Consider the following 12,780-nt stretch of genomic DNA (forward strand, 5'->3'; position numbering starts at 1 on the left):
ACATCTTGAGTTAGGTGTCCACATCTTTCCAACAGAATATTTGTATTCACATGAGAACAAACTGTGCTGCTCTGTTGACTTAATTCTCAAGAGGCTGATAACAATGAAGCGCTTATCATAACAGTTAACATAGACCTAGCAATTCCTTCATTTTACCTGATGATACAGGACACTACAGACTCTTGCACGTCAGACCCTTATCTCGATTTCTACATATTGTGTAACCAGCAAGGGCAGCTTACAACTAAGCTGTATGATCAGCGCAAGGATTTCATTTCCAAATAGTTAATTTTCCTTTTCAGGAGAGCAACATTGGTCCCTGCTTACCATAGGTACGCACCTACGGTACTTACATGTTGAAGTTCTTTCTATATTAAAGGATGGACTTGTTAGTATGTCACGATTTCTGTGGCAGATGTCGACTAATGAAGAGACGAAGAAATTAACACCACAATGTTTCTAAATATGGTTGATGAAGATCGTGGTAAAGTTTCATGGTTAACAAGATCTCGTTTAGAAATGTCACATTCCCTTGTTCGATATGAAGTGAGACGTATTCAATAAAAAAAAACAACCTTGTAGTTATGTTATCAATGTCCTAGTTCTCATATTGTTCTAATATTTACACTCAGCACACGCATGCATCTCTTTTACAGGGGGAGGTCGTCCATAGATGACCATAGGATGGTACGTTAAGCAATTTTAATCCAAAACAAATATGTTTCAGTTGATAGAAAATAACAACATCTTGACGCTAGTATCCTTCGTTTCTTTTATTGATTACTTTTGCGTATACGTAGGATTTCCGTTTAAACAAGTTAAGATTTAACGATGATATATACATGAATCATAACTAAACCCTTATCCGAATATTATATATCATTACAATGAATACATTGATAGCTATTGTTTTAGCTAATTAAATTAGTAAACGATACATTGTGAAATAGATACAGGATTGATTACAATTTTCTGTTGATATCGCATGAATTTATGGTGTAGATCCACTATGTAATGAGAGATATTATAATGTAAGGAAACTTAAACTGTTAGCTTTTTTCTTCAACGTCCCATTTATCGAGGCTAAATGTCGAGTGTTGTACATTAACTTTGTGTATTGTGTTATGGAAGTGATTGTTTAAGTGAAAGATTGAAAATTGAATTTGTCATTATATTGTTTGTATGGTTTATGTAATAAAATAAAAAAAAAATAAAAAAATAACAACGTTTTTAAACTGCCGACAGAATTCATTAAGGACCGCCTACATTATCATGGACAATGCACACCACTCTCAATCAACTATTTAACTCGATCTTTACCTGCAATCTAAAATATTATAACATATACAACACCATTCTATTGCAGTCGACAATCGCGTGGCGTCTGGCCCGGATCCCACTGGGTCATAAAATATGGACGCAAGCATGCACACAGAAAGAGATACCGTGAGGGTAGGTGTGTGGGCGTGTGAGGGAGGGTGTACCCTCTTTCATGGTTTGTAGCTTTCAAGTTATTTCCTGGCTACAGTCTTTTGTGCTTTGCCCAGGCAACACTAACATAACAGTAATACATACAATACTAACAGTTGTATTTATATATCCGTGGTGTCATACCAACCGCCAAAACAGCTACGGAACCACGACAATCAACGAAGCTTTCCTTTTGAATGGATATTTATATTCCAGGTTACACATCAAAAGAAAACTGATGCTTCGCAAACTATAACCTGTGTACATCAATTGAAGGCATTTGAGATCAAAATTTGAAAATTTATAATTTGATATTAGTGTAAACATTTTATAGTGGTGTTTTATCCCGATATACAGGATGAATTAAATCATACTGACCTACAAGACAGGATGCTGTAAGTAATTGAAATATAGATGCCATTCCCGCCATACTGTTGTCTTTTATATATATTTCCTGCCAGTAGAACCAGTAGGAAAAGATATCACCTGAAGTGTTTTATGTTTATGGCGTGCTAATCATATATGTGTCCGAGTTCACCAGTTTCCGTTGTAAGAAATATCAACGCTGTCAAACAATCAGAGAATATTGGATGACCTTTGGGTAGCTGCATCTTTAATTACAAACTCACGTGTGCATGGACTGGGTAAAACACAGATAAATGGCATGAACATTTATTCGTTAACTTTTATATTAAATTCTAAATATTAACGACTTTGATGTGGTACATATTTAGTAATGCGATATTAGACATACATTCAATTTTAGTACATGAAAACCAAATAACACAATTACACTCAAAAGGTATCGTACTGATGAAACCTTAAACTTACAAGTTGTTCGGTAAAGATTAAAACTATCTTTGTTTATTTTTGGAAGGCTTTTTAGGTAGAACAATGTATACTGAATTAACTTTCGAGTATAGGTTGTCAAAGGGTTGTCTCTCTGAATACCAGAATACCAAAACTTCATTGCCATGCAGTTTAGTCTCTTTTAAAACAACATGGAAACGAAATCGGTATTCAAACAAAAAAATCGAATAAACGAGGGAAAAAATATAATGATCAGAAATCAATATCTTTCACGGAACTCGTGATAATGGAATCACTAGCCCTGCATATCATATCAAATGGGAGACGCAAATCCCGTAGGTAAAGCATGCAGGGTTGTTGCTATAAAGAAATAGAAAATTAACAATCGGGTTTAATTCGTCAAGCGTATCAAACAACTTAGCTGTAACACAGGCGTCTGTTTCTGGTTATTGTAGATATAAAAATAAAGTAGGGTGGGCTATTCAAATCGCCCCGCGTCCGTTGTCTTTGGTCCGTCCCTCGCTCCGTAAATAGTTCTTGTTATCGCTGGTCCATGATTAAGCATATTTCATTTTGGGACCGATTGGAAAACAACATGGCCAACAGGCAGCCATATTGGATTTTTAAAAGTGAAGTTAGTTAGCGTTATTTCTCAAAAAGTAATGAAGGGATCTTTCCGAAATTTCATATGTAGATTATCCTTGGTCCCTAGTTATGCATATTTTTTATTTTGGGACAAGTCGACCGACAGACAGCTATCTTGGATTTTGACAACTGAAGTTTGTTATCGCTATTTTACAGAGGGTACTGAAGGGAGCTTTCTCAAATGTTATATGAAGGTTCCCCTTGGTCCCTCGTATTGCATTTTTGGACCAATCTGAAAACAACATGGCAGACAGCAGCCATTATCGCTAAATCTCAAATTTCATATATAGGTTCCCCTTGTTTGAAAAGTACTGGAGGGATGTTTCTTAGTTTACACACATTAGTAAGAGAAGGAAAAAATAGAGATCAATCTGACATGGAACCTATGCAGATTATTCATCGGTGGGCGCAAAGATCCCTGGGGATATCTTGATTAATGATCAAATATTGCTCGTAATCTGTCGCTCGTGAGAAGGAATATCCTGCAGAGAAACCTTTAGCCTTCAGCAGATAATTTACATATTACATCACACGAGGCGTCCGACTTATTGATAGCGGTGCTTGATCACTGACGGAAGCTGACGGTGTCGGAGATATCTGTGTTTCAATACACTTCTATTTACCACATTACGTATAATAGGCATTCTGTTATTGAAGACAGATTAAGGGCGACATGGAGAAACCAGAGAACATTTTCCTCAAAAAGAGTTTTGTAGCCATTACCGGAGCCAGTAGAGGAATTGGTAGATGCATGGCCCTGAAGTTTGCGGTCAAGTTCCCTCCAAATTCCGTCTTGGTACTGATGGCGAGGAATATGATGGCTTTGGAAAGCGTCAGGACGGATTTGCAAGCAAGGGCTCCCAATATAACGGTATTAGTTCAACAGTATGATCAAGGAAAAACTGATGAAGGATATTTTAATGGAATATTTGATAGTTTGCTCACTGAAAGCAAACTTTCAAAGGGTGAGTTTGAACAGGTAATGCTTGTTCATAACTGTGCTTCAGCTGGTGACAAAGAAAAGACCGCGCTTCAATTGTGTGACGCCGACTGTGTGCGGTCTTACTTTGACATAAATCTCTCCGGCATGATTCTACTCAACACGAGTTTCTTTACAACATTTTGTGATCAATCTTTGTCTCGAGTCGTGGTCAACATAACGTCAGGGGCTTCCAGGATTCCATTTTCGTCTCTCCACCTGTATTGCTCAGGTACATATTATTGTTTATTTCCGTTATCCATTATTACTAGCATGTGATCCTAAACTTACTAGTGCTACCTCACTTAATATACAACTGGTTACTAAAAATCAACATGGTCTAACACTTGAAAGTCGGAAGTGGCGTTAGTGGTGGTTAGATGATCGGTTTTGGGTGATGGGGTAGTGTGAGAGAGGTGACCTTCGATTCACTTTTAATTTAAGTGCACATATGCTTCACTAACGAATTCTGGTTGAGAATTCTTAAATATCAACATATTTTAATCTTTTTGTTTTGTGACAATGATTTAAAAGTGAGGAAATGCACAAAAAGTGTTCAAGCTAACGGACGATGCATCGACTGTGCAAATTAACCTAACTTAGAGTGGTTTTTGAAATGGGTAATCGTATTGGTCGTCACCTCTGTAAACATTGCTCATTATATTGGTTGACCATTCAAACTATCCGCTATAGAAATATTCTACTTCCGTTCTACAGTTGATGCATCTTTGATTACATTTGAGAATTAGGTGCGATTGAACTGAAGATCCAAATGAATTGAAGCTCATCCCACATTTTCACCTTTTCAAGCATTACACCTATTTGTGATACATTGGAGTAATGTTATTTACTATCAATTATAATCAGATGCAGACGCCTTTGCTGAATTATACTACTAAAGGCACCTTGCTGGAACCTTATCTAATCATATTTCACTGCTGACTATGAGCGAACCAGTCGTCCCACTCCCAAAATGCTGCGTCTGAAGCAGGCGTACTAACTACCGATTTTGTAGATTCGAGTGATGCCTCTTTCAGGGGACAGATACAAAACACTCATCAAAAGAGCGAACGCTCTGCTCCAGGCCAAAAGTGAGGCAGTGTCAAGGCAAACATGAGAAAGTATAAAGTTGTGTAGAAGGAAGCCGAAATATAATATTCCAGATTTAATCGTCTCTTACGAAAAATACAACGAGACAGCATTTACAATTCTTACGATTGACTGACAGGAGATTCATTACAACATTATTACTTTGTGTACATATCAAACTATATTCTGTCTTATTTACGATTTCAGGCAAAGCTGCCCGTGATATGTTTTTCCGAGTTCTTTCTGCCGAAGAACCATCTATTCGGGTTCTGACATACGCCCCAGGTTGGGTTGACACAGACATGTTGCGAGATCTAGAAGCAAATTCATTCTCAACTCCAATCCGTAAATTGGTAAATGGTAAGCCCGTTTGTTAATGAATCTGTTTATTGTTCAACCTGTGGCAACCTGTGTTATATATTCTTTTACATCTAATGATTTTATGTTCGAATAATGTTTAAATATCCGTGCTGTATGTGACCGTATTTAAATTGTCACCTTATTATTCCAATTTGCGAACGGATCATAGAAATACAGACACACGTTAAGGTGTATGGAATGGTCTTACTTGGCTGATTGTGGAGGCTGCTACTTGATATAGCAAGGAGAAAATTGGTTAGTAGCAAGTTGACACCTCGTGAAGAGAAAAGCTCTGCTTAAATCGAGTGCCACTATGTTTTATTGTATTGCAAATGATTTTTGTTGCAGAAATCGTCCAATGCAGTGAGGTTAAGAAAAATCGTGTGATGCCTCATATAAATTATCTATTTTCACTTAGTGTTCTATCCTCAATAGTTGTGGGTGTTTCCCTTAATTTCCAATCACAAATGACCCTAACTTATGTTGGTACCCCCCCCCCCCCCCCCCCCCCCCCCCAACGACTGTGTATCTTCTTAGCACCCGTTTCTATATGACCTTTACCTTTTTGACGCCCCGGTTTAATTTAGCCCTCTGTTGCTATCCAGCTAGGAAATTTGATTGTTCAGACGTTTATGAAATAAATAATTACTAATTTATTTCCCAGGCCTGCGTGAGAACGGCGAAATAGTGGCACCGGAGGAATCTGTTGCCGTCCTTGAACGGGTACTGGAGGACAACGCGTTCGAAAATGCTGATCACGTGGACAACTATGGTCAGACAGCTCAGCCATATATTGATAATTTTATTAATTGAGACATAACTTTCGAGTGATTTGATGTCCAATTATTTCGATGGATATCAAGGCCTCAAGCTGTTACATTTCATTGTAGCTAACAATAAATTCCGATAACATCATTGTAATGAAATATAGTATTTTATGTTGATAAGAATCAGTGATGATTTATGATATATGTATATCATCGAAAAGACTTGAGCTGTTTTAGAGAAAATTTACGTATACGGAAAAGTAATCAATAAAAAATGAGAATTACGCATGAATGCAACAAGATGTTATTTTCAATTACTGGAAGGAAGTATCTAAATGCAATCATACATGCATTTATATATTAAAGAGCTTGCCATTTCTCACCATTTTGTCTAAGCAAAATCTAAGGCAAAATACAAACGTCAGGGTAAAATTTGTGACGACTATAAACAATAAGTAGGGTACTGATCGTCAGGAGGAGATAACTTCTAACGATAAAAAAACATGAGTAGGTACTCATCGCAAAGGTATAATGTCTAACAGTAATGTCTGGAAAAAATACATATTAAATGTAGTTGGAGTACTGATAAATATTAACTCGATGTTACAAGTTCCGGCTTGGCCAGACCCTCCAAAAATGCATAGCGAGTGCCTCGTTAATATTCATATGGTACAAATGACATATATTAGTTATGGTCTGTTTTTTGTTTAAATGATAAAACATTGTCCGTAATCTATCGCTCGTGAGAAGCAATATCCTGCAGAGATACCTTGAGCCTTCGGCAGATAATTTGCATATTACATCACGTGAGACGTCCGACTTACTGATAGCAGTGCTTAAGTACTGTCGATGTAAGAGGTAGACTTTGTCGGGGATACACGTGTTTTAATACACTTGTGTTTTACACATTACGTGCTGTTGAAGTTCTGTTATTGTAGGCAAGCTAGGGGCGACATGGAGAAACAAGAGAATATGTTCCTAAAGAAGAGTTTTGTAGCCATTACCGGAGCCAGTAGAGGAATTGGTAGATGCATGGCCCTGAAGTTTGCGGTCAAGTTCCCTCCGAATTCCGTCTTGGTACTGATGGCGAGGAATGTGGAGGCTTTGGAAAGTGTCAGGACCGAATTGCAAGCAACGGCTCCCAATATAACGGTATTTGTTCGACAATATGATCAAGGAAACACTAATGAAGGATACTTTAAAGGAATATTTGATAGTCTGCTCACTGAGAACAAACTTTCAAAGGGTGTGTTTGAACAGGTAATGCTTGTTCATAACTGTGCTACAATCGGTGACAAAGAAAAGACCACGCTTCAGTTGTGTGACGCCGACCTCGTGCGGTCTTACTATGACATAAACCTCTGCGGCATGATTCTACTCAACGCAAGCTTCTTCGCAACATTTTGTGATCCGTCAACGTCTCGAGTCGTGGTCAACATAACGTCAGGAACTTCCAAGGTTCCATCGCCGTCTCTCCACCTGTATTGCTCAGGTACATCTTATCGTTTATTTCTGTTATCCACAATGCACATTTGTATAATTTCTAACGATTTCAATTTCAAGCACGTTGTTCAATTTGACAACATTATGTCAAGATATGAGTTAAGTGTATATATGTGTGGTTCGGGAAAATTTTCCTATTTTCCTCTTTGGAACAGCACGAAATTTACCTGTTTTTATAGTGCTGCTATTCATTGGGGCTGGTATTAATTGATTCACTTTTAACTTTAGTGCACACTTCCTTCACAAACGTAGTTTAGTTGAGAGTCCTCAAATATTGGATAAACTGTATATGTTATTCTTTTGTCTTATAAAAATGATTTAGATATGGGAAAATGCACCAAACGAAGTCGGGCTAACACATGATGCATCGACTGTGCAACGTAACATATCTTAGAATGGTTTTGAAAGGGGCAATCGTATTAGTCGACAGCTCTGTAAACATTCCTTATAATATTTGTCGACCAATCAATCTATCCGTTATAAAACCGCACTAAAATATTCTACTTCCGTTCTACATGTCACTTGACTCTTCTGAGATTTTTCACGACAAAGTCTAGAATCTGCTGGACACGCATATGTATTGCTTATTTCCTCGATTCCAACGATAACTTAAAACAGTAATACAAATAATATCAATGGCAAACTATACATACAAAATTGCACGGTGAAAGTTCATGCGGACAAAGTAGTATTAACTTACAGCACGACAACGTATATATATAAATTTACACCAATTGAATCATGATATATTTCACAATGTACTTTGTCCTTACAAATATATTCAACTATATTAGCAATCAGTGACCATTAGTGATCATGATGCGAGGCATATACACAAGGTAAGTTGGCCGTATTTCCGCACAAGTCATCCCCAAGCTTGCGAGTGACAGGGTAAGGACAGGTTACATGAATACACGCACACTCAATCAAATCTCATTCCCTATAAGGACAAATATACAACCATACCCAATCATCACTCCTATCTAGACATACGTCACACCTAAGACGGGATACTGCAGCAGGACACTGTACACGTACATAACAAAAAATATATAGTAACACAACACACGCCCTACACGCGCATTCTATATGTTATATATACAAAAGTGCCACACAGTTTTAGATGATATGCAATCTTCCGCTAGTTTGGTCAGATTGAAATGAAAGAATCGAAGCTCACACCACACTTCCAATTTATCAAGCTTTACACCTATATTATTGATTGAGGGCAATGCTATTTATCAATAACAGACCATGATCGAACATGTCGTCCCAACCCCATAGTGCTGCGTCGTACGCAGGTGTACTAACTACCGATTTTATGGACTCGTGTCATGTGTCGGTCAAGGGGCAGATTAAAAGCCACTAACCACAGGAACGAATGCACAACTAATGACTAAAATGAGGCAGTATCAAAAGAAACATAAGGAAGAAGAAAGTTGTGTAGAAAGAAGCCGAAATATAATATTCCAGATTTAATCGTCTATTATGAATCATACAAAGAGACAGCATTTCCAATCTTACGAGTTACAGACTTTAGAGTCATTACAACATCAAGTTCGTGTACATATCAAACTATATTATGTTTTATTTATGATTTCAGGCAAAGCTGCCCGTGATATGTTCTTCCGAGTCCTTTCTGCCGAAGAACCATATATTCGAGTTCTTACTTACGCCCCAGGTGGTGTTGACACAGACATGTTGCGAGATCTGGAAGAAAATTCATCCTCAACTCCAATTCGTAAAATGCTAAATGGTAAGCCCGTCTTTTTTCTGAAACCTGTATTTTATGTGCGATGATGTTATTGTTATCATATTTTTTAAATCTAATGATTCTATATTCAAACAATATGTGAAAACCTGTGCTATATGTTACTGCATGTTAATTGTTTAACTTATCATTCCAATTTGCGTACGGATCATTGGAACACAGATAAAGTTATGATGTGTTGAAAGGTCTTATTGGGTTTATTTTGGAGGTTGATATAGCAAGTAGTTACAGTGGGCATTTTCGGAGAAAATTGGTTAGTAGCAAGTTGACACATCGTGCAGAGAAAAGCTCTTCTGAATCGAGTGGCACTTTGTTTTATTGCATTGCAAGATTTTTGTGCAAAAAATGTTCGATGCAGTGAAATGCAGAAACAAAATGTTTGATGCCTCATATAAATTATTTATTTTCCCTAAGGCTCGATCCTCCATAGATGTGGGTGTTTCCAATATGACCCTGACTGTTGGTATACCCCCATGGGCAGTGTGTGTCTCCTTAGCAATCGTTTATATATGACCTTAGTCATTTGTGTCGCCCCAATTGAATTATGCTCTCTGTTTATATCTAGTAACGAAATTTGATTGTTCATATGTTTATAAAATAAAAATTACCAATTAATTTTCCAGGCCTGCGTCAGGACGGTCACATACTGACACCGGATGAATCTGTGGCCAACCTTGAACAGATACTAGAGGACAATGCGTTTGAAAATGCCGATCATGTGGACAACTATCGTCAGACAGCCCAGCCATATAGGACAAATTTGTACATTGAAACATAACTTTCATGCAAGAGTCATTCGATGCCCAATTATTTCCAATTGAAATCAAGGCCTAACCCTGTGAAAGTTCCTAGTAGCTGAACATAACTATCAATGGAATCAGTGTAATGAAATGTGATATTTTATGTTGATTCGAATAAATTATGATTGGTATTATATTTTCATCATCGAAAAGACTTCAGCTGTTTTAAAGAGAATTTACTCACGTGTACGATGAAAAAAAAATCAATAAAAATGAAAGATACGAGCAGGAATGCGTCACGATGTTAATGGCGAGACTAAGTAAATAACAATTGAACTAAAATTATGGATAATTATGGGTTTATTCAACTTATCCTATTACAATCGAATGGAGAAATATGGCCGCAGTATATCAGAGACCCAGAAAGAGTACTGGTAGCCCAAAACCGGGCAATACCAGCACCTTCTGTGGTACCACAGAAGATCTGAACCCACTAGGTTACACTGAGCGAGTCTAAGACACAGAGTGCCAACCGTTTACCAAAACTCTCATTTATGTGAATCTTATAACCACAGGCCCCCAAAGGTAACAAAGGTGGGCATAAAACTCTCCTCCTTAGGTACCTGAAGGAGGAGTGGGCCCTGCGGTAACACGGAAACCCTTACCTGCCACTGACCTGCTGTACAGCAGGGGTGACTAGAGTAATTAGCCGGCTGACCTCATGCTGTCCCCTCTGACTCTTTCTGGGTTCCGCCCCCGCCCCTTATAAAACCGCGACATGGAGTAGATGATCTACAATTGATCATTGTTACTGTACACCATTTAAAATTAATAAACATTTCCCATAGTTGAAAATATCCCCCAATAACTGAAAAGAATATGGATTGTCTGAGGCCTGTATATATGTATATACATCCAGCCTAGTTTACCAAACTTAAGAGATATATTTCAATATCTCGAAACCAAGGACATATTATAATGTGCTAAATATCATTTGCATTTTAACTTAATGTCCATGTGCCTAAACGTGATTGTCCACATCAACTTAACTTTTATATATCCAATACTGATACACAAGGGCACAGAAAATCGCCCTTCTCACAATGTATTGACAAAATCTGTATGTATGTCAATGTTCACAATTGTGTACCTTACCAATGTCCTAGTGTCTTCTGGCACCACAGCACACAACCTACGCTCCAGGAATAAATTCGAACAGTTCACACTTAAATCAATGACACCATCTGCATCCCACTGGCTGCACTGCAGTGTCGACATAGAATTCAAGGTTTCACATCCGCACAATACAGTTACACAATATTTCCATACTCAGGAACTCTGTCAATAAACAAAACATCCTTGGCAGTATTCAAGCTCTCTACATACCTATACGTTTAACTTAAGGGAGGGATGGGAGGGTCAAATTTTCCAATTTTCAGTTCGTTGATGTCCGGCACCATGAATCCTGAATTCTTGAAAAAGCTGTGTAGCATTATTGTATGTGGACCAGGTGCTCCTGGCCATTGAATGTGAAAACAATTTTTTCTCCTCTTACCTTAGATCTTCAAAAGATGGGCAGGGATTGGGGTTGGAACCGATGCAGCTGCTGGAGCTACTCTGCGAAACCTGGACTACTGTTTGCGGGAAATAGCATCGGCAATAACATTATGTTTACCTGGAATATGTTCTGCTCTAATGGTAACATTAAACCGTAAGGTTAATAAAACCAGTGGGCGTATCAATGACATCACTGATCTGGACTTTGAGGTCTTTTTATTTAGTATACAAACAACTGCCTCATTGTCTATGTGAAATAATACTTTTCCTTATTTTGAAGTCTATTGCCCCAAAGTGACATGGCTACATATATAGGAAATAGCTCCAAAAAGGTTAAATCTTTCAAAACCCTGACTCAGACCACGATGTGGGCCATGTTCCATAAGACCAAAGCCCTCCAAAATATATGCCAAATCCTCTACCCAGACCCCCTGCACTATCAGTAAAAAGGTCTAGTGAAGTGTTAGATATCCAGAGCCTTTCTGGTATTACTGTAACACCGTTGTAATTTTGCAAAAACTTAAGCCAATGGGATTTCTGGTAACCAGAGATAGCGTCAATCATGCGTCTACAAAAGGCTCTCCCCGGTGATATAACCCTACAGGCAAAATTAAGCAAGCCTAACACCGACTGTACCTCGCGTAATGTTACCTTAGTAGAATCTAACAATTGTTGAAGCTGTTTGACCAACTCCGATATTTTTTCCCGCGTGCGGTCTTACTATGGCGTAAACCTCTGTGGCATGATTCTAATCAACACGAATGTCTTCGCAACATTTTGTGATCCGTCACTGTCTCGAGTCGTAGTTAACGTAACGTCAGGGGCCTCCTATATTTATGTGCCGTCTCTCCACCTATATTGCTCAGGTACATCCAATAGTTTATTTCCCTTGTCCACATGTTAAATAACCTACGACGATTGTAATTACTAGCATGTTATTCAATTTGACATTAAATAAGGTATCATAAACAGTATGTACATGTACGCCTGAAGTTTGTATGTTTGGAGGTTGCAGTATGCCCATGTTTCCCCTTTTTAATAGCACGAAACTGTTGCTGACTTTATATTCCTACCTCATCGAAGTCTTAT

The 12,780-nt window shown here is 38.0% G+C and overlaps 2 protein-coding genes across 2 annotated transcripts; both read left to right on the top strand.

The window, feature by feature from the left end:
• Nucleotides 1-3,598: 3,598 nt before the first annotated feature.
• LOC117343269 (sepiapterin reductase-like) lies at nucleotides 3,599-6,166 on the top strand. Its single transcript, XM_033905614.1, has 3 exons — nucleotides 3,599-3,890; nucleotides 5,201-5,353; nucleotides 6,018-6,166. The coding sequence occupies exons 1-3, from the start codon at nucleotides 3,599-3,601 to the stop codon at nucleotides 6,164-6,166; spliced, it is 594 nt and encodes a 197-aa protein (XP_033761505.1).
• Nucleotides 5,208-10,414, top strand: LOC117343790 (sepiapterin reductase-like). The gene is made up of 4 exons (XM_033906289.1): nucleotides 5,208-5,353; nucleotides 6,018-7,612; nucleotides 9,227-9,379; nucleotides 10,018-10,414. Exons 2-4 carry the CDS (start codon nucleotides 7,075-7,077, stop codon nucleotides 10,170-10,172), a joined length of 846 nt encoding a protein of 281 aa, XP_033762180.1. The 5' UTR covers nucleotides 5,208-5,353; nucleotides 6,018-7,074; the 3' UTR covers nucleotides 10,173-10,414.
• The last annotated feature ends 2,366 nt before the right edge of the window (nucleotides 10,415-12,780 follow it).

This window comes from Pecten maximus, chromosome 15, assembly GCF_902652985.1.
Source record: "Pecten maximus chromosome 15, xPecMax1.1, whole genome shotgun sequence".
In the NCBI taxonomy this organism is placed as follows: domain Eukaryota; kingdom Metazoa; phylum Mollusca; class Bivalvia; order Pectinida; family Pectinidae; genus Pecten; species Pecten maximus.

Excerpts from the sequence above, each read along its gene's own strand:
- LOC117343269 (XM_033905614.1), top strand. The coding sequence starts at position 3,599 with ATGGAGAAACCAGAGAACATTTTCCTCAAAAAGAGTTTTGTAGCCATT. Across the intron at positions 3,891-5,200 it reads TGAAAGCAAACTTTCAAAGG|GCAAAGCTGCCCGTGATATG; the intron begins GTGAGTTTGAAC and ends TTACGATTTCAG. Across the intron at positions 5,354-6,017 it reads AATCCGTAAATTGGTAAATG|GCCTGCGTGAGAACGGCGAA; the intron begins GTAAGCCCGTTT and ends TTTATTTCCCAG.
- LOC117343790 (XM_033906289.1), top strand. The coding sequence starts at position 7,075 with ATGGAGAAACAAGAGAATATGTTCCTAAAGAAGAGTTTTGTAGCCATT. Across the intron at positions 7,613-9,226 it reads TCTCCACCTGTATTGCTCAG|GCAAAGCTGCCCGTGATATG; the intron begins GTACATCTTATC and ends TTATGATTTCAG. Across the intron at positions 9,380-10,017 it reads AATTCGTAAAATGCTAAATG|GCCTGCGTCAGGACGGTCAC; the intron begins GTAAGCCCGTCT and ends TTAATTTTCCAG.